Below are 25,247 nucleotides of genomic sequence, written 5' to 3'. Positions count from 1 at the left end.
TATTTGTGTATATTCACTATACAGATTTTAAAATTTAAACTTATCCAATAATGATAAATAAGGTGTTGAGACCTATATGTGTGCCACACCACATGAACAGATTTTTTTCCACATATATTAACAACTAGAACCAATAGCACACATTTTGCTAAATTCAGGAATGTAAATTAATGAAATTTTAATTCAGACACGAATTATAAACTCGGGTTCGAGTTCAACGACGTATTCTAAATTTTACTCTTAAAAAATTATAAATCGAAAGATATATAAGAAAACGACTAAAAATACGATGTCGTTATTTTTTTTCGCGCATCGCATATTTGTGTTTCCCGGCAGCGGCGGCAGGAGCGGCAGAAGAAAGAAGATGAAAAAGAACCCTAAACAGCAGCAGCAGCTTCAACTGAACCCCAACTGGGCTCAGCTCCAACAGAAGCTCAAGAGTCATGGCTCAACGACAACAACAATCTTAGGTACCTAACATACAAAAAGCACTTCTCTTTTTCTTGGGTTTTCTGAAAACAGCATAAAGGCAAAGATTTTTAATTTTTGAGAATTTGATTATCAGGGAAGCGGAAAGAGAGACTGGATGTGGAGTTGAATGATGATTCTCCATCTCGTATCAATCCTCTCGATCCAGTTAATGATGATTCCAGGTGATTATTTGAACGTGTTTATGCTTTGAAGGTGTGTTTGGTTGCTGACAAAATGCAGGAAAACATAAAAGAACAGAACTTTCAACTGTTTTTTAGGTGTTTATTTGGGTTTTGCTTAAATGTGAATTCCGCGGACAACTAAGGTTTTTGGGTTGGTTGGGAGGTGAAATTTTCTTCTATTTGTTTAGGAAAATAGGGGAATTGTTTCGGGTTGTCTTCACAATCACCCTGTTTAATTTTGTACTAGTTCATCTCCATTAGAATTTTAGAAAGATCTCGAAAGCTATACCTTTTAGTTTCGTTATCATCTGAAATGCCAAAATCTCATTGACATAGAATGGAATCCTATTTGTGAAATTTTCAACCGCGCAAGGGTTTTAATTTTAGGATAATGCTAGGGATCATTTAATCTTTTGTTTCTCTCTATCCTTTCATCGGAAAATAGACATGTTTACTAGAATGAAACTGCAAGTAACTACATCACGAATTTGATATTGGTTTCCTATGTGCAAAATCTAGAGGCTCCTTTCGTTTCTCTAACTTTAAGTGGTCATAGCACTGAACTTATGAGGTATGAACCATTTGACAGCTTGACAGATGAAGTAGCCATGGATTGTGAAATGGTTGGTGTCGGTCAAGGAAACAAAAGCGCCCTTGGACGCGTTACGCTGGTATTTATTTGTTCCTTTTCTTTCACTCCTCTTTTTCTGTCATATTGTAGTTGGATATTATCTTATGCTTGGTATTTTAAATTGTTAGAATCACTGATTTCTGATGTACAGATTGATGGCAGGTAAATAAATGGGGAAATGTTGTGTATGATGAATTTGTTCGCCCAGTAGAACGTGTTGTTGATTTTCGTACTCAAATAAGTGGCATTCGTCCCCGAGACTTGAGAAAAGGTTGACTTTTGTTTGTATTTATGCTGCAATTATTAATATACTGAATGCAGATGTTTTTCACTAAAACTCGGGTTTGAAATTCTAAATTGTCGGCGTCCTTCTTAAATGGCTATTTTATGTCAGCATCCTTTTTACAGTGATGGAAAATCATTCTTATAGAACATCTCATGCATCTTTGTTATCTACAGCAAAGGATTTTCGAATTGTTCAGAAAAAAGTGGCAGAGTTGATTAAAGGGAGAATTCTTGTGGGCCATGCATTGCGCAATGATCTTAAGGTATCTGGCCTTCTTATATAGTGGTGTAGAGAATAATGTCTGATTCTATCATCTGACAATTTGACTTAAACAGGCATTGCTTTTAAGTCATCCCAAGGGGGACATCAGGGATACATTAGAGTATGAACCTTTTATGAGGTAATTTTTTCTTTCTTTAAAAATTAAAATTGGCCGATCGTCTTGAACTACTATGAGGTGTCCTCATGATATCTGTGGTTGGTGAAGCAGGGGGGAAGGGTCTAGAAGGGCACTTCGGCATCTTGCAGCAGAGTTTCTTGATGTGAAGATCCAAAATGGAGAGCACTGCCCTGTTAGTATTTTGATTCTTTATTGATGATTATTGACTTTGATGATTATTGACCGTTTTCGTAATACAGTTCACACAGAAGTTTGTTTTCTTATTAGAATATCCTTACAACATCTTAAGCATTAGGATATCGATTTTAAAACCTCCATGGAATTGTGACAAGGCTTATCAGAATTCAAAAGGGACAATGCTATACAACCCAACCTCTTGTCCCAACATTTCCTTCCCAACTTAGATGACATGCTCATATTGGGTTTTGACCAATTGTTCTTTTAATTCAATTGTGGAGAATGAGTTAGCATTTTCATACCATTTGAGCGGAGACAAATACTTTCATCTCAAATGAAACTCGATTTTCCCGCAAGGTGCTGTGGCCAGGTATCTCAATTAGTGCCACCAGCCATTGGGTGGTCCAAGGAAAAGTTGATGAATACATGATCCTTGAAAATTTTGATATTCATTTCTACCTTATATATAATTATATTCCTTTTAAAATTTAGTTTCCTTCAAAAAAGAAATCATATTATTACCTGTTTTGGGTGCCATAGTGGTTGTAGTTTATTCTTCGTTCTTGATGTATTTCAGGGTTTATATTCATTAATTTCTCATGCGAGAGATACAGTTTCTTCCCGAGATTTAAAATTAATTATTCATTTCTTGCTTGTTGCTGCATATTATTTTTCATAACAGCTTCTCACGAACTCAGAACGTTGCAAATGATGTAGGAATACTTTTGTCTAACCCAGGATATTGTTTCAGATTGAAGATGCTCGTGCTGCAATGGTGCTTTATCAGAAAAACAGAAAAGCATGGGAAAAGATAGTTAAAGATCAAATTAAGCTCAAACAAAAGCAGAAAAAACGCAAGCCTAAAAAGAAGCGGATGGGGGGAGATGATTTGGAAACGGACCTTGCAGAACCAGCATCCTAGCTATTGACTTTGTGATTACAAAAGGAAGCTGGGTATGCAAACTAAGCTCAATTCACAAGGCACAGATCCCATGTAGTCAGAATGAAGAACAAAACCGATGGATTACGAGACACAAATTCCTTCATCAAACAGAGCTACTCTGGTCTTGCGACGTCTTGGTTGTTAACTTTCCAATTGGTCAAAAAAAATTGTTTCATCGCCTTTTTTCTCCATCGTGGAAAACTTTCATTGTTGTCAGCTGAATTATTTTTTATATGTTATCTTAAGGTGAACCCAATATACCAAACAGGATACATGTAAAATCATTGCTTGTGTGCACAATTTTGACACCTTAAACTGATTTATTAGTGGAACATTGATCAGTTAAGTCTTCATCAAAGGAAATGATTGCAAGATAGACTTGTAGACGGCCCCCGTTCTGTTACTTTTGTAGAACTTTCGGGATGCAACGGTGATTGTATACCAAACCAGTCATGTAGTGCAATGTGAGAAAGTTATTAATGAAGCACTTAAATTATTGAGGAGCAAATCCAACTATATACCAAAAATAAAACCAGCACAGTGATTTGGAGAAATATGGGCATCCCGACTCTAGTTTTGGCAACCCATGCCCTACTCAAGGTATGCTTTTAACATTGAACAACCTAATTTATACAGAACAACGTATTATCAGTCCAAGACTCTAAGCGGTCGAGAAACTCGTTTAATGTAAGTTAATTTTAAATATATTTGGCTTTTGCTCTTTAAAAATAAAAAGTATTTCTCACGTGGCAAAAGCCACATGCCTATAAATAGAAAGCCCTTATTTTTTCCCGCAGGAGATATAGCGTGTTTTGTGGAGCAATCATACGATTCAGCAGTGCGTCGTCTCACTCCCAGGTACCATCTTTCTTTCTCCCTCCTCTATCCGTTTTAGGGTTCGTAATTTTAGGGTTTCTTTAATTCAATTCACACATAATTCTCAGCTGCTATCAAAATTTGGGGTCTTTTCTACCTTCATCGTTTCTTAATTTCCCCTTCTCTGACTTCAATTTTGTTTCTTTCACTGTAAATTTTCTAGGGTTCTTCACCGCCTTTAGAATTTTTCTATTTTTATTTCATGTAGTGCGAAATTTGTGATTTGGGTAGCATGTTTTCTGCTGTAAAAATTCGTTCTTGATATAAATTAACAACAAGCACTTTTCCTTCAATTCCAATTTTCAATGGTGTTTGGTGATTATGTCTTGTTTGAAGACCACTAATCATCACAACCCTCAACAGATTTTTAGGGCTTTAATATCTTCGGAGACCCAGTAGTCTCCTACTCCGTGTACTTGCAAATTTCGCATCATTCCGGTAAACATTTTACCGGAAATAGTTTAACCCTCTCTATGCGTACCCGGCACACCCTTGCACACACGGAGTGTGTGTAATTTTTAATTGGATCATGTTTCTTAAAATGATAGTAGGGATTCAACATCTATGTATGTGGGGAGTTCAGGTGATCTGGTTGCTGTATGTTTTTGTAGTATCTTTTATGCGAACTAACTGGTGTAATTATGATGATAGGACAGAAATTTGTTGAGAAATGGGTAAGAGAAAGGCCAAGGCTAAGCCTGCAGCTAGGAAGCGAACGGACAAGCTGGATACAGTCTTCTGTTGCCCTTTCTGCAACCATGGGAGCAGTGTTGAGTGCCGCATGTAAGTTTCATTTAATCTGTTTTCTCTCCAGTTTTGGTATATATATATATCTTCTTAGGACGTTGAGTTCTGCTGGTTCTTGTATGTACTGTGGTACTTCTGATGAAGGTGGTTATGTCATTTATGGTAAGAGAATTGTGGTCTCTCATATATGGTGCGAGAAATTGATTTATGTCATTGTGGATAATGGGTCACTATTACATTTCCTTTTCCATTTGTGTGTTTTGTTTATGAACTAGGATCTGATTGGGTAGCGTACTTGCACATGTATTTTTCTCTCATTTTGTCTTGAGTTGAAATAAAGTTATTTGGTTTCAGTGACATGAAAAACTTGATTGGCGAGGCTATCTGTTCCATTTGCCAAGAGAATTTCAGCACAACCGTCACAGGTATGTCAAATACTTTACTCTCGTCTTAATTTACTATTGATGCGTATTGTTAGTATAACAGGATGGAAATATCATTGATTCATTATCATATAAATCTTGGATGTAGCGATTAATACTGCATACAAGATGTAGGGAGGATTAGGTAAATAATTCAAAATGGAAATATGTTTCTGAACAGACTTGTGAATGTTTTGATCACAAGGTATGGATTGTTATGGTATATGGACAGAAAAGGACGGTATTAGGAAATTTGGGGATAACTCGATTAGAAATTTTAATTCGAATGTCTATCAACCTCACATTGGTAAACTAGATAGAAAGTTTCTTTAGGTTGTAGAAAAAAAGTAATATACTCTGATTTTAACTGATTATTTTGTTTAGAACTTCTTTTGTTCTTTCATATAGTGACCGCCACTTCCATATGTATTCATAATTACTGATCTTTCTTTGGTTTGTTTATGCAGCTTTGACCGAACCAATAGACATGTAAGTAGAAATTGATGTGAATTTCTTCATATTATTTTATGGCTAGCAGGTTTATTGAAATTAGTTTCTCTTTACCTTTACCTGTGTGCTTGACCATAATTTTTTTTTATTACAGATACAGCGAATGGATAGACGAATGCGAGAGGGTCAACACTGTTGATGATGATGGTGCTTAGGAGGAAAGTTCAGTCGTATTGTAAAGGAAAGAGAGCGCTGGAAAGTATGTGCCCTTGATATGTGCCCTTGATCCGATTAACTACCGACGAACCTTATTTGTGCGTTGGTTGAACCTCGTAGGCAAATGTATATTGATATCATTCCGTTTTTTCTTCTTCTTGAGTGGGCATATATAAATACATGTACCGTAACATAATCTGAATGTTATAAGATAATGGAATAACTGAGGTTTTGTGTTGCTCTCCGTTCTCTCCAATTTACCTGTTTTTATGCTTTGATTATTTACTTGTCTGTGTATAAGGATCCTGGCTGTGTATTATTCGAAGGATAAACAACCTTCCGCCCTCCCCGCCCCGTTAATCGCATCCTTCGGCTTTTGAGGTATATTTATTTTTGTTTATATTCTTTTGTCGCCAGTATTCACGGAAATGAGAATCATATCCATTCCTCATATGTAAACATGCTACGATAGATACTTGCTGGAAATAGATATCGATTGCGAGCACTACTTACCTGCTTGGGGAAGATTTGCAAATGACAATTTTCAGTTTGAAAGTAACCCTTGCCCCAAATAAAGTTGAAATAATAAGATTTTCCAAAAAAACCAACAAGGATTTTGCCCATTTTGAATGGATTTCTAAACAGAAAGATATCTAGAAATAAAATGTAAAAATAAAAAACTTGTTTTTTTGTCTTTTCTTTTGAGTACAATCGATATTTTTACACTAGGAGGAATGGGTGTTCGGCTAAACCATACAATGGGCAACTTAATTTGATATTGAATTCGTCATCCACGAGATTCGAACATAAGACCTCTCATTTCTAAGCAAGGAGGAATACCAACAAACCGTAGTATTAAGTGACAAAAATAAAAAAAACTTGTTGAAAGAGACATTTGGGGTTGATTGGTGGTTAGCGCCCTTAAGTACAAAACTAGCAATTTTTCTATAATTTACGTAGCACTACTTAGTTATATAGAAAATGAACAGTTGAGATTAAAATAAAAAATTTAACAATTATAAAAGTTAAATTTAACAACTAAAATATCTGTAAACATAAACGTTATCGTGTTATGTAGCATAAAAGTCATATTCCAAAAACCCCAAAATTAGTTAAAAAGCTAAACATCAGGGCCCAGGCCTTGCCCCAAATTCTGCTTTTTTGGGCTTCAAAATCACACAACTCAATCCAAAAGGCCAACCTCTGTCTCTCTCAGTCTCTCTCTAAAATTCGGTAACTTTGTTTCCTTTCCCAGAATTTGCGACTATAAAGGAATTCGGATTCTCGTCCGATCCTTTTTGTGAGGTTTGTAAAAATTCGTAAATTATGTGAATTCATTGTAATGTATATTATGCGAGTGAATTATGTGAAATGAACAAACACAATTTTGCGGATTACAGAATCTTCAATAAAGGATCCGGAGGGGATCCTGTTGGATGGTTGGGAATTGTCCGTGGCCTGACACTCACATAACGCATTTTTCGAAAAACCCAACTCTCCTGTCTCCGTCTCTAACTTCCCTTTTGCTTCTTCTGCACAAAAATAAACACACAAATTTGAAGTTCTCTCTTGCTCGTTTGAGTTCCGAACGCAGAGAGAGAGAGAGAGAGAGCTGCCATGGGTAGGCCTCCGAGCAACGGAGGCCCTGCCTTCCGCTTCGTCCAGTCTGAGGTACCTTATCTTCTCCTTCTTCTTCTTCTTCTTCTTCTTGTTCTTCAATTTTGTTCCTCTTTTGACGATTTTGTTGATTTGGATTGCTGTTTGTGTTTGGGAATCTGCTGCATTTCGAAGTTAGAGGTGGAGTCTTGATGGGTATTTGTTGGTTTTTTATTCTTTTGTTTTGTGTGTGTACTAAATTTTGAGTTGAAGTTGGATTTTTGAAAGCGTGGTATTTCAAATTTTGTGTATTTGTAAGTAGAAAGTGTCCAATTTTGAACTAAGAGTCGTGATTCTAGATGGGTTTGTTAGATTTCAGCTTTTTTTTTTTTTTAAATTTTTGGTGTGTGCTTTTGATTCCTGTTTTGGGTTTTTCGTGATGTTACCACAGTTTTTTTCTTGGAAAATTAATAGTTTTGAACATTTGGAATTCAGTTGATCGATCTTCGTAATCTTGAAAAATATTGTTAAACTCTGTTTGATAAAGCTTTTCGTGGTATAATTCATATGGATCGGATGGTTGTCTTGCTGATCTGTCTGTAAATAATGCCTTTGTGTTGACAATGTTGTTGGTTTGTAGTTGGATTTGGCGAGCTCTTTCCATGCGCGATTCCCACGCTTTAGATACTTAATAGAAATATTTAAATGGAATGGCCATAGCTTCGGAAATCATGCATCTTTTCACACCTGTATTGCTGTTTAACAAAAAGCACAGGTGGAAAATGAAAGCATCGCTTGGTGATCCCATTGCATTTGAAGGGTTTGGGATTGAAGATTTAGAGTACATCTCAAATAAAACTTTTGTGCCTTTTTTGATTCTAACATTTAGCTCTCTTCTCGATATCGAATTGGAATCTGCTAATGGTGTCTGCATGGTAGGACCATAAAGTCCAGTTTGGGTTGAATAACCGTTATTGGTGTTAGTTTCCCATAATGAGAGCTCTGTATTAGTTAAAAGCATAAAATATAGTTCTTTTCCATTTTGCATAAGATTGTCTTTGGATGTCAGTACTGTTGAACAGATAATCATATCTTTCCTCCACACAATCGAATGTTTAAATGCTCTAAAATCAGTTGCTGGAATCACAACATATGCAATGTAGGTATAGAAGTCATTCTTCATCAGGAATGGAGAATTCCTACGAAGGAAATTTTCATTTTTTAACTGGTCCAACCTGTTATGTATGCATATCCACATTCCACATGCATATATGATTGGATTTGACATTTTTTACCAATAGGCTTCAGTACGTGCTCCGGCCCGTGCAAAAGGTTTCTTTATTGTCTTTGTCCACGTGCACGAAAGGCTTTCTTTATTACCTTTTTCCACGCACGCATCTTAATAATTACTTTTGATGTGTTTTGAGTAGAACCTTTTTCGTGCTATATAGAAAGAAAGAATAATGCCAAGCAAAATCTAACGAATCCATCTATGATGAGATAATTAGAAATATGAAAACGTATAAAGAAAGAAAATTAAGTCGTGAGTGCATGAAAGTCAATCTGAATGCTTTGCAGGACAAGTTTATAAACTAAATGGAAGTAATATGGAATGCACAGTAAACGACTTAAACCACCAAAGAAGTCAAAGACTAAACCACCAAAGAAGTCAAAGCCTATGTACCCGTTTTCATGTTTCATACCGGATTTAATTTTTGAAAATGGTGGTGCACTGGTGCTTGATCTTAGTCCCGTAGTAAACCCTGTTGCTGAAAATTAAGGCAACAAATTAAAAATTTGAAAAGCAAACATGGAGATTAAAGAAACGAACATCCTCTCAGTGGGTTATTGGTTGCAGTGCTTGATAAACATTTCTGAAGAACCAAAAGTGAGTCTTATCAGGAGCTGTTGGGTAATTGCACTACATATAGTACATTGTGGGTTACAGCACATTCTTATTTCTCTTTTTCCTCCGACGTTCTTATGTGTGTTGTTCAGATTTGCACATTCTGGTTTTCCTTTTTAATTTTATTTATTTGTTGTTTATCTGTTTTACAACAATACCTGTCGACACAAAAACCGTTCTTCAGAGGATTATTATAGGATGATTACTGATTATTTTTCTTCAAGGTAGTTGCTATTTTAAACGTTAATGACAGCATGTACAAATTGGTGATAATTAGGTTACGGAGATGGAAGCTATTCTGCAACAATACAATAATACAATGCCATCACGTGAAGTGCTTATGGCCCTTGCAGATAAGTTCAGGTGTGACTTGTTTTAGAATTTGAATAGATTATGTTCTTCTAGGCTTAAAAAATCTGAGACATTTTTCTTTGCTGTAGTGAATCACCGGAGCGAAAGGGCAAGATTACAGTACAAATGAAGCAAGTATGACAATTTCCATTGTAATTTTTTGTAAAGGAAAATCATTTAAATGTTCTTGTAATTTAGAGCCTGCTTTATCGGCCTTGAAATTGATTTGAAACAACATTTTAACTCTGTTTGTAATTTAAAATCTTCATTATATTTATAGGTTTGGAATTGGTTCCAAAATAGGCGATATGCTATTAGGGCAAAATCAAGCAAGGTTCTTGGTAAGTTAGACGTGTCACCTATGTCTCGCGATGATTTGGCTGCAGCGAGAAATGTTCCTCAAGGCCCTCAGCAGATTGCTGCTCCTGTACATGTTCCTTCTGGTAGGATGGAACCTATCTATTTTTAATTTAATATTCTTTCTCAATTTCCTTTGTCGAGGGCATACTTTTCTGATGGTATTATATGCTCATGTGACTTGTTGGAATGTTTGTTTTGTATCCTATATTAATGGTGTTTACTTGAATTTGTTTCTTTAATCATTTGTATGTGCCACAATATCTTGGACTTCCTTGTGGCTGGATTTGTGGTCAATTAACAACTTTGAAGCTTAATGTTCTAGAAATACGTCAAACTGTATATCCGAATAAAGCCATCTTTTGGTCTTTAAGTATATAAGATGCTTCAGATATAACTTACTGTAATCATTTATGTTAACTGGTGTGTATGTTTGAGTGCATTTATACACATGCATGAATTGCCAAGGAGGGACATTGTAGGTTTTAGAAAAAGAATTACAGTCAAATTCTGATCAGGGAGGTTCAGTTTGAAGGTTTTAGAAAATGATTGCCTAAAATATTTGACCATTGATAAGAGAAATTTCTCCCTGTACAAATGGTGTGCATCCACTTCTTGTACGAAAGAAAAAGAGAAGAATAGTAATACTGCCGCAGTTTCTTTTACGTTTGAAGAAACATGAATTGTGAATAGGTACTAACCAATAAAGTAGGCATTTTGCTTTCAACTTTAGTTCTGTTAGGTATGAGTCATATCATATGACACATGAGGTGGCCTACATAATATCAACTCCCCAAATGATAACATATCATCCTTTTATAGCCCAGGATTAAAAGCAGAGAATATAAGGACCCTCCTTTCATTATCAAATTTTTCTTACTGGTGCACACAAAGTGATTTGTATTTCATTTCTTCTTCTTCACTTTAGAGGGAAACATATCTAATTCTTCGGTTGCATATTTGAAAGTATGTCTGAAGATCACTGCTGAATGAAAAACCTTACAAATTCTAGTTAGCAAGCAATAAAAGATTACTATCATAAAAAAGTGTTCAGAGAAAGAACAAGATCATTAGCACGTCAGAGTTTTTGACATGAAGTACGGAGTTATTTCATGTGTGTGATTGCTTGTTTTATATCAATTTTGAATGAAAGGCGTTATAAGATAAAAAGAAAATTTATCTTGGTTCAACCCAATGAAAAGTATGTGCTGAAAATTTGTAGACATTATGCTGATGCCTTGAACCTTTACCTGGTAAGGAACGCTGTGTACTTTTTTTGTTTTGATTGACAATAAGGTACCGCATGTTACCTTAGGCATCTGGTACAATTTGAATACCTTTCTATTAGTTTCACTTTATTTGTGCATTCAAGTATACAGTTGACCCCACTTAGTGAGATAAGGCTTTGTTGTTGTTTGTGCAATCAAGTTTTCATGTGCAGTTTCATTTTCCCTTTGTGATTTGAAATATAAATAGAAATAACAGAAGTTGGGAGTTGATAAGATAAAGATTTATGTATTTCCATTTTAATAAACATCACATACTTCAAAAATTGCATATCTAGCTCTGTATCTGTCTGGCAATGTATTTATACATTTTGAATGTCATATTGACGGTATATCAAAATGTAGAAGAAATTTGCATACAACATCATCGACCAATTCTAAATCGTTTGGTTAGTATGCGCATTATTAACAAGAAACATGACAATTTGTTATTATTCAATTATTCTTGGCCATATCAGAAGTAACATAGACAATAGAATCCCGTTTTAAACGCTGCTTAACGTCCACAATAGAAACAGAAGCTATAGAAGGGTGTTACTTTGTTTGTCCGTTTTTATCTATGTTTTAAGTGTACATTGGATTTTTTCTTGCCCTTATTTTCATTTATTGACCAGTTCCAGGCTCAGGAAAGGGTGCTCCTGAAAATGCTATCTTTGAGTTTGAAGCTAAATCTGGGAGGGATGGTGCATGGTCAGTATGTCGTTTCTTTTATTTTTATGAGTTCTAGTTGTTGACTTGTTAGTGTTTCTCTCCTTCCAATAACTAGACTCATAAGGGGATTATCATTATTCTTATGATTTCATTGTCTTTTGTGTTCAGGTATGATGTTGCAAACTTTTTATCTCATAAAAATTTGGAGACTGGTAATCCGGTAATTTTCTAAGCTCCGTTTCCTTCATTTACTGCAAGTTGTTAAAAAAGGACTCGATTATAGCTTTTTATTATAATGTTATCCTTGAACTCAAATTGAGCCGGCCTTCAATCCCATTAAATACTATGACATCTGTTGTAAAATGAATCTTGCTGGCTGTTTCAGGAAGTTCTGGTTCGGTTTGCTGGATTTGGACCAGAGGAGGATGAGTGGGTTACTGTACGAAAGCATGTCAGGCAGCGCTCTCTCCCATGTGAATCATCCGAGTGCGTTGCAGTTCTCCCCGGAGATCTCATACTATGCTTTCAGGTGGCATTTATGTCTAATGTCTTTGAAAGAACCATATTAGACCAATGTTAAAAAGAAATTCAATGGCAGAAATTAAAAGTTAAGAGAAGTTATTTCTGATCAGTTCTTGGGAATTGTATGATTTGAATTTTTCAGGAAGGTAAAGAGCAGGCTTTGTACTTTGATGCCCATGTCCTTGATGCTCAAAGACGAAGACATGATGTAAGAGGATGTCGATGTAGGTTTCTAGTGCGCTATGTTCATGATCAGTCCGAGGTATAAGACTGCCTGTATATTTTCTTTTCCGTGTGTTTAGTCTCTCTCTCTCTCTCTCTCTCTCTCTCTCTCTTTTTCCTCGTGTTATTGCTTGAATTCATTTTAAAGTGTTAGTATACATCAATCCAACTTAGGTACTGACACAAGCAGCTGATGAAAAAGCTATGTGCTACCATAAATTAAACTTGAAGTTATAATGGGAAAGAAAATCATATGTTTTCTTGACATGCTCTTATGACTAATTATTATCGTATTTAGTTCTTTTAATTTCTGAAGGTACGTTGTTTTGGTCACCAAACAGTTATTGTCCAAATGGGACACTGCATCCCCGAACAACAAGGGAACTTTTCGTTTGCACTTAATGTATCGGACACATTGACAGTAAATCCTTCTCCTGCAGTTTAACCTTTTTTAACGATTACTGATTTCTGTAACCTTTTGTTTTTTGCTCTTAACATTCATTGTGCCAGGAAATTGTTCCACTGAGAAAGGTCTGCCGTCGGCCTGAAACAGATTACAGGTTGCAACAACTTCATGCTGTGAACGAGGCAATATCAGCGGAGCAGAAAAGTATGGAGCAATATATGGCGTCTGCTACTTCTGGCGAAATGCTGCAAAAGCAGCAGAATGCCGTGTCCCCAACTTTTCATGTTACAGCTTCTTTACCTACCCAAACTACAACTCCAGAGTTGAGAAGAGCTGAAATCAGCACCGTTGTTAGATCAGGGAATTCTAGTGCCCCTCTAAGTAGTAGTACCATAATCACAAGCGAGCTGGCTACGGTTGTCGCTCCCGGTGGCTCGGTCTCGACTGTGCCAAAGGGAAATTAGTAGGTTGCTTTTGACAAATTTGTGAGCCCCTTTTGTGTCAACACAGTTTTCATCAATGTATGAGTTTCCCCTGTATACTAATTTCTGAATGACAAGAATGGTTGGAAAGAACTCTCTGAGATTTTATAATTTCAACTCTAACCTTCAATTGTTCAATCCAAAACTTTCAACTATTTAGTATAAATTATAATTTACTATCCCAACTTTTGAACGTTGCAATGTTATACACAAGCTTATGAATCTGTTGTAATATTAGACTTCTGTCTTCTTTTTTGTCAATTTGTTTGTTGATGACGAGGCAGGCGCGGTCTCATTCTCTGTTGAGAAATTAATTATATTAATTAATTAAGAATTTTTTTCATTAATGTTAGTGAATATTACTCATCGATAGATTAATGAATATTACTCGAACTAACAAACATAAATCTTGGCAAATGTGAATTATCCTTTGTAGTTAGATAAGTTTAGTGTAACTATGTCGTTTTAATAAAAGCTAACAGAAACCACTTGTCTCGTGGTTACTGGTAAATGAGAGTTATTAGTTCGATTTTTGTTGAAAATGAATTTGAATCAAAGCCCAAACAAATGTGGTCCCTACAAAATCCAACCGAACAAAGGTGACAAGACGCACGGTGGAACATAACGACCGAAACTCCTCACCTTCTCTGAGGACCGAAACACAGACACGTCTCTCTCTCTCTCTCTCTCTCTCTCTCTCTCTCTCTCTCTCTCTGATGTACCGAGCTTCTGGCGACATGGCGCACTTGATTCACTTCCCACATTTGCTTCACTTTCAAACATTTAAATCTCTCCTCTCTCTCTGATGTACTGAGCTTTTGGGGTTTGGGGTTTGATCTCAAAGCGACAATGCGAATTCTTCGGCCCCCTAGCTTCAGCGCCTCGGTCTCCAACTCCAATCGCCACGTCAAGGTAAGGTTCCGGCGCTTCGTCACCAGCTGCAGGGCCGTGGTGCTGCCGCGCTTCGGCGGGCCGGAGGTTCTTGAGCTCCGGCCCATTGTCCAAGTCCCTGATCTCAAGCCCCATGAGGTCCTTGTTCGCGCTCGCGCCGTCTCCATCAATCCCCTCGATACCAGAGTGAGTCAAATTTCACCTTTATTTTTTTATTTTTTATTTTCTAATTTTACCTCTTCTTTAGATTGATCCCATTTCTAAGTTCTGTTTGTTTGCCGAGAAAATGAGGGAAATGATAATTTGAATTTTTGCTCCTCTCTCCGTTTCGTTCCTCCAATTTCAACAACTTGAAAATTTGTAGCAATATAATGTAATGATTGTGTTCATTTGTAGCAATGTAACTTGAAAATTTGTAGCAATACACACACACACACGCATACTTTTCTAGTTATTCAGCTGCTTTTATAATGTAATGATGCTTCTGAGCGTGTTAATGGTATGATTGTGTTCATTTGTCTGAATAATATACAATTGGAGCTTCAATTTTTTATTAATTATATTAGGCTGATTAGTCTGAAGTATTAACTGTTACTTGGTGATAATTATAGTTATTTTCTGTATTAGTGACCAGATAGAAAGTCATTTTCGAACCCAAATATCATTTTTTGTGTTCTATTGATTTAATTTTGTTAAAGCTCTAATTTTAGTTCTTTAACGTCATAAAATGTTACCGATCTTCTTTACATTCAATCGCTTCTTCTGATTGTGACGAACAGCCGAGAGATGACTTGAGTGCCTCGATTCCAACTCACATAGAGTTCTTTGTTTTTATTTTTGTCATACGGCTGAGGTTGCAGGTCACTAATATGGTTATACCATGCTACAAGATTATCTTTATATTCAGTGTTCTGGTTTTAATATTTTTTTTTTCAGATGCGATCTGGCTATGGTCGTTCCATATTTGGACCTCATCTACCTCTTATTTTGGGTCGTGATATTAGCGGTGATGTTGCAGCTGTGGGAGATTCAGTTCGAGGTTTGAGTGTGGGACAAGAAGTTTTTGGTGCATTGCATCCTACTGCTGTAAGGGGTACTTATGCTGACTATGCAATTCTTTCAGAAGAGGAACTTGCACCAAAACCAGCATCAGTTACACACGTGGTAAATATTGTTGTAATTGGTTTACCAAAGAACTGTATACTGTTACCTATTTTGGATTTTAATGATTTGATTTTGCTTTAGTGTTCCATTATTCTTCATGCCATTGATTTTGTGTTAGCGGATGGATCAGTTTTTAGTTGCCCAGTTGATAGTTTAATGGGTGCTAGAAATTTATAATTACCAAAAAATGTTTGCATGTTCTTTCTATTTTTTTCTTTTCTTTTTTGTTTTTTTTTGTTTTTTTTTGTCATTTGATTACTTGTGAAATACTAGCTTTGAAAGGTTTACTAGCTTCAAAACCCAGTGAAGAGGCAAGATAGCAACCATTCAAATTTGAATTTTCCACCTTGCTCAGCGGAAAAAGAAGAAAAAAGAGTTTTTTTTTTTTTAGCTTAGATTGGTTAGATGAACTGGAGTAGAAACTACCTGATATGGAATGGAACTCAGAGTTAATCAAGCTACAATTATTAAGTAGTACGTTGCTTTGTGAAAATGGACAGATAGCAAGAAGAGGAAATATCGAATCTTGTAGGTTAACTAAGGTCTGGAAAGGGGAGGTTGCATATCGAATCCTTTGTTGGAATTTTTTTTTTTTTTTTTTTACCTGTTTCTACTCCCATTGTTATCTTTGTTGAAAAAATATTGAAAGTGGTGATTCGTGAAATTCCATGCATGATGCAATATGAACATAATATGTCATGTTATCAATTCTTTCATGATTTCTGTATACATTAGGAATTCATGGTGAGATATGTTGTTATGTAGATGAGAGTTTTTAAATTCACATTCCGTTTATTGCTGTCTGACAACTCAATTTAGCTTTATCTTACTTTGTGATTCTAGGAAGCTAGTGCCATTCCATTTGCTTCCCTGACTGCTTGGCGAGCTCTCATAAGTACCGCTAGGATAGCTGAGGGGTATGTTAGTATATCTCAGATATTAAGTTCCTTCCTTTGACGTATCATGATTCTTCTGTTAAAACTGTTGTCAGCAGGAAGCCATTGTCATTTTCTTTTCTTTTTTTTTTTCGATTGCAAAATCTGTTGTCGTTTTCACATGGGGTAGTATTTGTTCTAATCTTCTTTTGTTCACCTTTTTCTAGTTAACAGTATAAGAGAAGTTGTCTTTGTCCGGATGTTTCTTTGAGTAATGAAATTTGTTTCACTTTACTAGAGATGTTGAACTTTTCTGTCCAAAATTTTACCACCTTCCCATCATTTTTTAGGTAAAAGGTACAAAAGAAAATATGACATTTATTTTTGATGCTGTGTCTTTGTGAAACGTGGATTGAGAGGCAGCTTAAGCTTTATATTATTTTGGTTTAGGTTTGAACTGGATAGTTGTACTGTTGATAGTTGCCATGGTCGAAGCTTGTAGAGATTTGATTATTGTATCTTATCTTGGTGGAAGCTGTCATTAACAATTTTGCATCCTTTTGTTATTGCATCTTATCTCCACAGCCAACGGCTGTTAGTTGTGGGTGGTGGAGGAGCTGTAGGTTTGGCCGCAATTCAGATTTCAGTAGCCAGAGGCTGCCATGTTACAGCTACATGTGGAAAGCAAAGTATAGATCGAGTATTGGCAGCCGGTGCTGAGCAGGCTGTTGACTATACTACTGAGGTGATGATGTAATCAACTAATACCTAGCTTTTTTATTTCATCTCATGAGCTGAGTGAACCTCATTTAGAAGGTTGCTTCATATGGGTATTAAAATCAAGATTGATTTCTTCCTTGAGTTAACATGTTAATTTACAGAACATCGAATTTACAATAAAGGGGAAGTTTGATGCTGTATTGGATACCATTGGTGGTCCAGAGACCGAAAGAATATGCATAAACCTTTTAAAGAGAGGTGGGCACTACATGACACTTCAGGTAGGAGATGGGAACTGTTAGCAGTACTTCTCTCAAAGGGACCTTTGATTTTTCCTTTCAGAGTATTTCCACAAATGCTCATAAGGCTTTTTATTCTCGTTTTCTTGTAGGGTGACGCCGCATCTTTGGCTGATAGTTATGGGATAGCTATTGGGCTTCCTGTTGCTACAGCTGCTTTACTGAAGAAACAGATTCAGTACCGGTATTCTCACGGAATAGGTAAATCCTACATTTCTTTTGGGTACATGATTCATCATGCTCCATACTTTAAGCTCATTGTTTGTATAGTGAAGCGTATGGAAAGTGTCGAAGGCATCTTTAGGTTGTTATTTACACAGGTTGTATTTTTTTCTATTGATGGAACAGAGTACTGGTGGACTTATATGAGAGCCGACACAGAAGGGTTGGATGAGATTCGGAGGCTGTCTGAGGCCGGAAAGTTGAATATACCAGTGGAGAAAACATTTCCCATCACTCAAGTGATAGAGGCCCACAAGGCAAGGGAGAAGAAGCAGATCCATGGGAAAATAGTGCTCGAACTCGACTGAAGAAAATTACCTGGCCTGTACTGGTTTTGCCGGTACACTTCTACCATTTACCGCTCTATTTGGCCTTAGCATCTTCTTCGGTTATAATTTTACCATTTGTTTGGAGCATCTTAGGCCTTCTCAATGCAATAAAAACTGGAAGTTGTACAGGAGTTGCAAGTTTGGGTTGGAAAGATTTTTTTTACCCGGTTGCCAATTTGTAAATGTTTGAGAATGTTGTGTTAGATCTTTGATTGTGATAAGAATGCATCTCCTGATGACTTAATACTTAGAATAAAATCCAACTTGTTCCATGCATCTCCTGATATCATCAAGCTCTTTTGTAATGAGATCCAACACCTAATAATAGGTGGTTAAGAACAATATTGGTAACGTTGGTCGTGGCTCTATATGGGCATATAAAGTATATTATGATATCATAGCAGATTATTCTTTCAAGACGTCATGAACCCAAGTTATTAAGCTCGAGCTTCTTGACGTTGGGCTTTCGAAAAGATATGATAGCTCCAATAGCACGACGGGCACGGGTTGCTTCTGTGCGCTTCTCTATGTGAAGCGTGAGACTATAGTACGACACCAGATTGTTGACCACGCTCTTATATCGCGCGTGGGTCAACGGATTTTCCACTAAGTAAGATAATAAATGAGAATTATTATTGATATTTCAAAAATTTTATTCTACATTCTAAACTTTTTATATTTAAAAAAAAAATATATTTATGAAAAATGTAGAAGAAATTTTCGAAATATCAATAACACTTCTATAGTAAATTAAGCTTGATAATGGTGATGATGACGATGATGACAGTAATCGTTTCAGTCACGTGCGCTGCCTTTGGATTCTTATCTGTTTTTCACGACCCCCATGTGAACTCGATTTCAGAAAAGGCCCACCTTTTTGGCATCTAATATCAAGATTGCCCCTGCGTCCTTGTCATCTAGCTGCTGAGGGGAAGGCAAGAAAAACGGCCTGAAGTAGTGAGAAAAAAATGGGGTGAAATTGGTGATTTGATATTTCCAAGACCCACTTCTCTCTCTCTCACTCCCTTGTCTTTTTATTATTACTTTACTTTTACCGGAAAGGAATCCTTTTTGGATACCTTTCACATAATTCTTATGATCCATAAATTTGGGGTTTTAAAATTTGATCTAATGATTAAAATTATTATAATTTTTAATAGAGTTTTTTATTTGTAGCCGTTGAATCAAATTTCAAGGATCCGAATTTGTAGGTCATGAGGTTTAGGTGGAAAGGGATCCGGAGATGATTCTTTTCCATTTTTACCATCATCTGTACGCATTGCTTGAGGACCCCTTTTTCAGGAAAAGGATCCTCTTTGTGGGATCTGGAAGATTAATCAATCATGTCATTTCAACGTACATCGTGCGGTCAGAAATCATTTAAAATTTAAAATTGAATATAAATAATACTTAACAAAAACTGACCGTACGATTTACTATAAACGTCTGTAATTGATTGATCCCTGAATCCCCACAAAGAGGATCCGGAGAGGATCCTTTTCACACTCTTTCTCCATAAAAAAAAAAAAAAAAATTTCCCTCCATGGAGGTGGAGGAGTGATGAAGAGATTTTCTACGATGGGTATGTTATTGGAGCGGTATTTTAAGTTTACTATGTATTATTGAGTCGGAAGTTGATATTTCATTGTTGATAATTAGGGGTGAGAAAATTTTCTTTTACGGGTTTATGATTCCTTTGTATTTATGTTGAGAATGTCAATCTCACGTTAAAGAATTATAATCTTGGTCTCGTGTTTCTCTATCCATTGCCACTCGATGGTCGGTTGAGTGCTCGCCTTCTAATAGTTTAGGAAATTATTTTCAGCACTCTCTCGTCTCCAAATCGATTTTAACTTGAATGCTCAAATTCTAAATGAGTACGAGACTCTATATCTATAATATGGATTCGATAAAAAGAATTCAGACATAAATTCAATAAAAAGGTTTGAACCAAGAATACGTTCAGTTAAAAAAGTTGTAACGACAAGCACAATCCACTAACATATTTAAACAATACAAGCCATCCACAGGACCACGTCCAACCAACAAATCTCACCACTTTCTAATAACTTCATGACAAATAGTTGTCGAAATGCTTTGTGGAATTATTATTGAGAGTATAAATAGTAAATGAGTAATGTGGCTTTTTATAAAAGATGCTTATTATGTTACTTTATTAAAGTGGTAATACCATTAATCAACATGAACTACGAGGTACGTACTTTTCATTTTTTCCCCTAACTTTTTGGTTTGTTTGGCGGATGATGATTCTTTTTTCTTTTAGTCTCTCTTTTTTTATTTCTCGTTTTACTTGAATGATTATAATTAAGTCATGTTAACATCTTATATTAATTTTTTTAAGAGAGAAAATAAGACAAAAAATAAAATGTAAAAAGAGAAGAGAAAGAGAATAAAAATAGGAAGGGATAGAATCTTACTTCTTCTTTCGCTGATCTTTGGTGAAGGGGTGTGATATTCACACACCCCTGTTTACTTCTCCCACATATTTTTGGTTTTCGGCCGTCAGATCGGATAAATTGAAGAAGATCAACGGACAGAAATTAACAAATGGTGTGTGAGAAGTAAAAAGGATGTATGGATAACACATCTTGGTGAACTGTCTTTTCTTTTACATGACTTTCACATTTGCATACCAAGATTCTCCACCTAAAGGCGAAATCTAAAAAGCAAAAATCCCCTGCATGCTCACTCCAATTTTTTTTGAGTTTCTTAATGGTTAGGTTTTAATTTTTACATTTTTAAATAAAAATTTAACGGTTAAAACATCTAAAATACTACGTACTCCTACTATCCATTTAACTACACACAACACATCTTAACACTTGGATTGATATTCTATGAGAGTTTAAGTACCTCAGAGTTGAAGTAACCCAAGTGTCAAAACACCCCAACCTATGAAGTACTCCAACTATCCACCTACCCACACACAACACAATACGTCATAATATCTAAGTGATATTCTATGAAAGCAATATTACGCTTATAACATATTTGCATCGTAATTTTTACGAATAATTTATTTACACTATAGAGAGAATATATTATCAAACTCTCGTCCATAAGATTCAAATTCAAACTTGTAACTTATAAGTGAATAAAATACAACTAAATGACATATTTGTACCACATGTTACCTCTCACCCTTATTCACACACTCATTTTACCTCCCATTTTTATTAATTTTGGATATTAATCTTCTTCAATTGATTTGATCTAATAACTAAAAATTAATAAGAATGTATGATAAGTAAAAATTCGAGTACGGAGAGCACTACCTTTTATATGGTGTAAACAACACCAAGGGTATTATTATGATGTAATTATAACGCATGCACAGCAAGGAGAGGCCCAACGTAACCAGATCCTTACACTACTGGGTTACATTATGATAAAGACAAACTCCATTCTGTCACCCTTCCATTACCAATGACTCTCTCTCTCTCTCTCTCTCTGTCTCTGTGCAGCAGCCTAACCCACCATACAAACCAAACAAATCTTCCATCAATCATAACCTCACAACCCTAACGTCTTCTGTTTAATGCTAATGCCACATCCACAGCTCAGTAAAACGTTATAATGAGAAGAAACAATGGAGTCAGATCAGAGACCCCATCACACCAAAAGCAGCAGCAGCACAGCTAGTACAACCACCAGCGAGTTCTTCGTCTGCTTCACCACATCCCGCCTCTCTTCCTCCTCCTCCTCCATGAAGCTCTCCTCCAAGTCCCTCCTTAGCCCCGGCCGCGCCAGAGGCGGAGACCCTAACTCCCAATTCTCCCTCTCCTCTTCCCTCAGCCGCCGCCTCAAAACCAGCGGTAGCATCAGGGGTGGCCAAGCCTCTCCGATGTTCCCGAACGGCGGTATAAACAAAAAACGCGGGTGTGGTATCGAAAACCCAGAACCCTCCTCCCCTAAAGTCACGTGTATCGGACAGGTGAGGGTGAAGACCAAGAAACAGGGCAAGAAAATGAGGATAATTACCAGATCCAGACGCAGGGGAAGCGAGGCGAGTTTCAGAAGATCAGAGAGCTCCAACAACTCAGCTACTCAAAGTCAAGATCTTTTCAACAACAACTTCCAAGGTTTGCACTTTCCGAATCACCAGATAAGTAGTAGTCATAGTAAAAATCAGCAGGAATGCTTGAGGCAGAGGAACCAGAGGTGGGTTCATTTTCCCCTGACGATTTGCGAGGCCCTGAGGGCTTTTGGGTCGGAGTTTAACTGCCTGTTTCCGAACCGGTCTTCGTGTTTGGCGAATGACAAGGAGAAGGAAGAGAGTAGTAGCAGTAAGGAGGTGAGGTCAGAGAGTGGAGGCTCGTCTTCTTGCGGTGCGGTTTTTGCGCGGTGGTTTGTGGCGTTGCAAGACGGGGACGGGAAAGGGAGGGAGATTGAGCTAGTGGTGGGGGAAGATCAGGAGAGGACGGAGAAGGATAGCGATAGTAGCGGCGGCCGTAGCCAGCGGAGGCAGTTGTTTGAAGGGATTGAGTTCAAGGAAGAGAGATTCAATGAGGGTGGAGTGGAGGAGGAAGGAGGAGGGAGAGTGAGTATTTGTGCGCCTCCGAAGAATGCTCTTTTGCTCATGAGGTGTAGATCTGATCCGGTTAAAATGGCTGCTCTTGCTAATAGATTCTGGGAGATGCCTGCTGCTGCTGAGGAAAATGAAGAAGAAGATCAAGAGGGGAACAATGAGGGTAGTAATGTAAAAGCAGAGAAAGGTGCTGGAGAAGTGGTTGAGAAAATGGAAACTGGGTTGGAGGCGGAGGCGGCGGCGGAGCGGGAGGATGGAGAGTGTGAGGAATGGGTTACAGAAGGCAAAGAGCATGGAGAGTTGGAAGAACTAGAAAGTTTGGGTTTCGAAGAAGACGAGGAATTGAAAGAAGATTTGGGTGAGAACCAAGAAAAATGTCTGCAAATTTTCGATGAAGTGCGACAGATCGAAGAGAAAGTCGAATGCCAAGTGGAAGAAGAGTTTTTCGAACAAGATGAAGAACAAGAATCGGATGCGACAGGACAGCGAGCAGTGTCGGAATATTTGTGTTCGACTGAAGTTGTCGTAGATCCAGAAAATATAGAACTTGAAGAACAAGCGCAGCAAGAGCAAGAAGAAGATGAAGAGAGAGAAGAGGAGGTGAGTGAGGAGAAGATTCCAGAATCTTCCATTGACTCTGTACAGTCGGAAGAACTAGAAGAGAAAACAGAGGCTGAAGTTGCAGAGGAGTCAACGGAAGAAGAAACAGAGACAGTGATGGTAGATAGACCCGAACCCGAACCCGAACCCGAACCGGAGCCAGAACATGAACCGGAGCTCGATAACCCGAATACCCAACTGGGTGCAGGGTCCAAGAACGCCGGTCAAAAGTCTGTGTTACCGGACTGCCTGCTGTTAATGATGTGCGAGCCGAAGCTGTCGATGGAGGTGTCGAAGGAGACTTGGGTGTGCGGCACGGACTTCATCCGGTGCCTGCCGGAGCGACACGTCAAGAAAATCGACGGACCGGATAAGGCGAAGAAGCGGGTGAGCATCGACTCGAAGCCTCCTCTGGCGCCGGTGGTTCAGCAACCGATAACGATGCAGCCGCCTAGGTCGTCTTGTTCATTTCCGGTTCAGTCGATGGCGACGATGATCGGGCAGAAGCTGGTGGGGTCCGCTGCTTATGAGCCGTTCGTGCTGACGCGATGCAAGTCCGAGCCACTGAGGTCGGCGCCTAAGCTTGCGGCGGCGCCGGAGACGTGTTTTTGGAAGAATAGGAAGCTGGAGCCGCACAGGCAGGCTGCGATGGGAGTCGGCGCGGCTGGGGTAGGGTTTTGAGCCGGAGGTAATTAATTTGGATTGTGAAAAAAAAAGAAAAAAAAAATTGAAATGTATGTAGGAAGTTTGCACTCTATTTTCGTTTGTACATTTTTATGTAGTGATTTTGTATAAATTCATTTTTATGTTTGCTCTTATAAATATATTTATGATTTATTTTAGCTCCTCTATTAGTTTTAGCGAGTTTTTTTGTAAATGATAATTTGCCATGTATACAAGTTACAACTAACATTATGTTTGGGTGAAGAAATTTAAGATTACTAAGAAATTTAAAAATGATGGAAATTGAAATGATGAGATTTTATTTTCTAGAATTTGTAAATTTTCTTGTTTGGTTAACCTAAAAGAACAATGGAATTGAATACGGAATTTGTTATTTTTAAACTCTTAATCATAGAAATTGAGAAATGACATCTATTTATATGGAATTTGAATTTGGGATTTGAAGGTCCCAAATTCCAAGTTATTTTTTTCAACACAGAAATGCTAAATTTCTATGTTTATGAATTCAAACAAGAGAAGTGATGCTTGTCAATTTATAAATTCTAACTTTTACCAAAATTCCATGTTTATTTCCCTCATCCAAATATAGTGTAATGTGGTTTGGGAAGCTAATTTTTTACTGAAGATGTTTATCCTATAATGGTGTCCTCAATCACCAATACAAGGCTATGTGTTTGTAGAGTGTTGCGTATGGTCTTGTAATAGTAGATTGAGACTTTACGATGGTGGTAAATTGTTCCATGTAAATCTTTTGCTTGTTGTAAGGCATTTTTCTAGTAGTGTTTTTCTTTTTCTTATTGAAATTACAGACTACAACCAACACCAGTTTGTTAGGTGTTTAACTCAAATGAGGATCCTCTCCAAATCCTCTTTGTGAGGATTCCGGAGATCCTTCAATTATGTCTGTTCATCATACATTGTGCGGTCAAAAATTATTTTAATTTTTTTATTTAAAATTGAATATAAACAGTATCTGACGAAAATTGACCGTATGATGTACGATAAACTGACAAGATTGGAGGATCGTTAGGATCCTCACAAAGAGGGTCCAAGGATCTGGAAAGGATCCTCATTCGCCATCATTCAAATCACTCTGTAAAGAAATGAGTCTTATAAAGTGAGTAAACCTTTTTATGGTGACTAATGTAGGCCAATGAGGTAGAATGATATTTTTACACAGAAACTTCAACATTCTGAATCCATCAGCGCTCTATGTTTAGGGTTGACATGGAAATATAATAAAATAGTACAACAGGGCTTGTTATTAGATACAAAAGGGTCAAAAGGCCCAGCCCAACTAATAAAAAAAAAAAGCCCTAATGAAAAATACTTGA

At 37.0% G+C, this 25,247-nt stretch overlaps 5 protein-coding genes across 6 annotated transcripts; all 5 read left to right on the top strand.

The window, feature by feature from the left end:
- The first annotated feature begins 324 nt into the window (after positions 1 to 324).
- Positions 325 to 3,626, top strand: LOC137716074 (uncharacterized). Its single transcript, XM_068455469.1, has 8 exons — positions 325 to 470; positions 566 to 653; positions 1,243 to 1,324; positions 1,447 to 1,555; positions 1,744 to 1,832; positions 1,906 to 1,970; positions 2,061 to 2,142; positions 2,899 to 3,626. The coding sequence occupies exons 1-8, from the start codon at positions 365 to 367 to the stop codon at positions 3,067 to 3,069; spliced, it is 792 nt and encodes a 263-aa protein (XP_068311570.1). The 5' UTR covers positions 325 to 364; the 3' UTR covers positions 3,070 to 3,626.
- A 192-nt stretch (positions 3,627 to 3,818) lies between these two features.
- Positions 3,819 to 6,045, top strand: LOC137714830 (transcription elongation factor 1 homolog). 2 transcript variants are annotated; one of them, XM_068453961.1, is made up of 5 exons: positions 3,819 to 3,948; positions 4,618 to 4,749; positions 5,068 to 5,138; positions 5,603 to 5,624; positions 5,740 to 6,045. In XM_068453961.1, exons 2-5 carry the CDS (start codon positions 4,637 to 4,639, stop codon positions 5,798 to 5,800), a joined length of 267 nt encoding a protein of 88 aa, XP_068310062.1. In that variant the 5' UTR covers positions 3,819 to 3,948; positions 4,618 to 4,636; the 3' UTR covers positions 5,801 to 6,045. The 2 variants fall into 2 exon arrangements, with proteins under 2 accessions (XP_068310062.1, XP_068310063.1); XM_068453962.1 differs by having other exon boundaries at positions 3,843 to 3,948; positions 4,623 to 4,749.
- A 1,073-nt stretch (positions 6,046 to 7,118) lies between these two features.
- Positions 7,119 to 13,760, top strand: LOC137715639 (protein SAWADEE HOMEODOMAIN HOMOLOG 2-like). Its single transcript, XM_068454981.1, has 9 exons — positions 7,119 to 7,472; positions 9,581 to 9,666; positions 9,744 to 9,789; positions 9,935 to 10,097; positions 11,912 to 11,987; positions 12,117 to 12,168; positions 12,334 to 12,477; positions 12,613 to 12,732; positions 13,203 to 13,760. The coding sequence occupies exons 1-9, from the start codon at positions 7,419 to 7,421 to the stop codon at positions 13,560 to 13,562; spliced, it is 1,101 nt and encodes a 366-aa protein (XP_068311082.1). The 5' UTR covers positions 7,119 to 7,418; the 3' UTR covers positions 13,563 to 13,760.
- Positions 13,761 to 14,290: 530 nt separating this feature from the next.
- On the top strand, positions 14,291 to 18,256 carry LOC137716608 (uncharacterized). Its single transcript, XM_068456054.1, has 7 exons — positions 14,291 to 14,657; positions 15,408 to 15,635; positions 16,479 to 16,552; positions 17,096 to 17,255; positions 17,392 to 17,511; positions 17,622 to 17,730; positions 17,878 to 18,256. Exons 1-7 carry the CDS (start codon positions 14,430 to 14,432, stop codon positions 18,057 to 18,059), a joined length of 1,101 nt encoding a protein of 366 aa, XP_068312155.1. The 5' UTR covers positions 14,291 to 14,429; the 3' UTR covers positions 18,060 to 18,256.
- A 3,271-nt stretch (positions 18,257 to 21,527) lies between these two features.
- Positions 21,528 to 24,071, top strand: LOC137715190 (uncharacterized). Its single transcript, XM_068454433.1, has one exon. It carries the CDS (start codon positions 21,691 to 21,693, stop codon positions 23,908 to 23,910), a length of 2,220 nt encoding a protein of 739 aa, XP_068310534.1. The 5' UTR covers positions 21,528 to 21,690; the 3' UTR covers positions 23,911 to 24,071.
- The last annotated feature ends 1,176 nt before the right edge of the window (positions 24,072 to 25,247 follow it).

The sequence above is a fragment of the Pyrus communis genome, chromosome 14 (genome assembly GCF_963583255.1).
Source record: "Pyrus communis chromosome 14, drPyrComm1.1, whole genome shotgun sequence".
Taxonomy (NCBI): Eukaryota; Viridiplantae; Streptophyta; class Magnoliopsida; order Rosales; family Rosaceae; genus Pyrus; species Pyrus communis.
Note: the sequence above shows the minus strand (reverse complement) of the source record. Positions and strands in the feature narration are given on the sequence as shown.

What these genes read in the sequence shown, in the direction of transcription:
- LOC137715639 (XM_068454981.1), top strand. Translation starts at nt 7,419, where the DNA reads ATGGGTAGGCCTCCGAGCAACGGAGGCCCTGCCTTCCGCTTCGTCCAG. An exon ending in TTACAGTACAAATGAAGCAA is followed by an intron (nt 9,790 to 9,934) that starts GTATGACAATTT and finishes TTATATTTATAG; the next exon opens with GTTTGGAATTGGTTCCAAAA. An exon ending in ATCTCATACTATGCTTTCAG is followed by an intron (nt 12,478 to 12,612) that starts GTGGCATTTATG and finishes TGAATTTTTCAG; the next exon opens with GAAGGTAAAGAGCAGGCTTT.
- LOC137715190 (XM_068454433.1), top strand. Translation starts at nt 21,691, where the DNA reads ATGGAGTCAGATCAGAGACCCCATCACACCAAAAGCAGCAGCAGCACA.
- LOC137716074 (XM_068455469.1), top strand. Translation starts at nt 365, where the DNA reads ATGAAAAAGAACCCTAAACAGCAGCAGCAGCTTCAACTGAACCCCAAC. An exon ending in AACGACAACAACAATCTTAG is followed by an intron (nt 471 to 565) that starts GTACCTAACATA and finishes TTTGATTATCAG; the next exon opens with GGAAGCGGAAAGAGAGACTG. An exon ending in AAAATGGAGAGCACTGCCCT is followed by an intron (nt 2,143 to 2,898) that starts GTTAGTATTTTG and finishes ATATTGTTTCAG; the next exon opens with ATTGAAGATGCTCGTGCTGC.
- LOC137716608 (XM_068456054.1), top strand. Translation starts at nt 14,430, where the DNA reads ATGCGAATTCTTCGGCCCCCTAGCTTCAGCGCCTCGGTCTCCAACTCC. An exon ending in TCAATCCCCTCGATACCAGA is followed by an intron (nt 14,658 to 15,407) that starts GTGAGTCAAATT and finishes TTTTTTTTTCAG; the next exon opens with ATGCGATCTGGCTATGGTCG. An exon ending in GGCACTACATGACACTTCAG is followed by an intron (nt 17,512 to 17,621) that starts GTAGGAGATGGG and finishes GTTTTCTTGTAG; the next exon opens with GGTGACGCCGCATCTTTGGC.
- LOC137714830 (XM_068453961.1), top strand. Translation starts at nt 4,637, where the DNA reads ATGGGTAAGAGAAAGGCCAAGGCTAAGCCTGCAGCTAGGAAGCGAACG. An exon ending in AGCAGTGTTGAGTGCCGCAT is followed by an intron (nt 4,750 to 5,067) that starts GTAAGTTTCATT and finishes ATTTGGTTTCAG; the next exon opens with TGACATGAAAAACTTGATTG. An exon ending in TTTCAGCACAACCGTCACAG is followed by an intron (nt 5,139 to 5,602) that starts GTATGTCAAATA and finishes TTGTTTATGCAG; the next exon opens with CTTTGACCGAACCAATAGAC.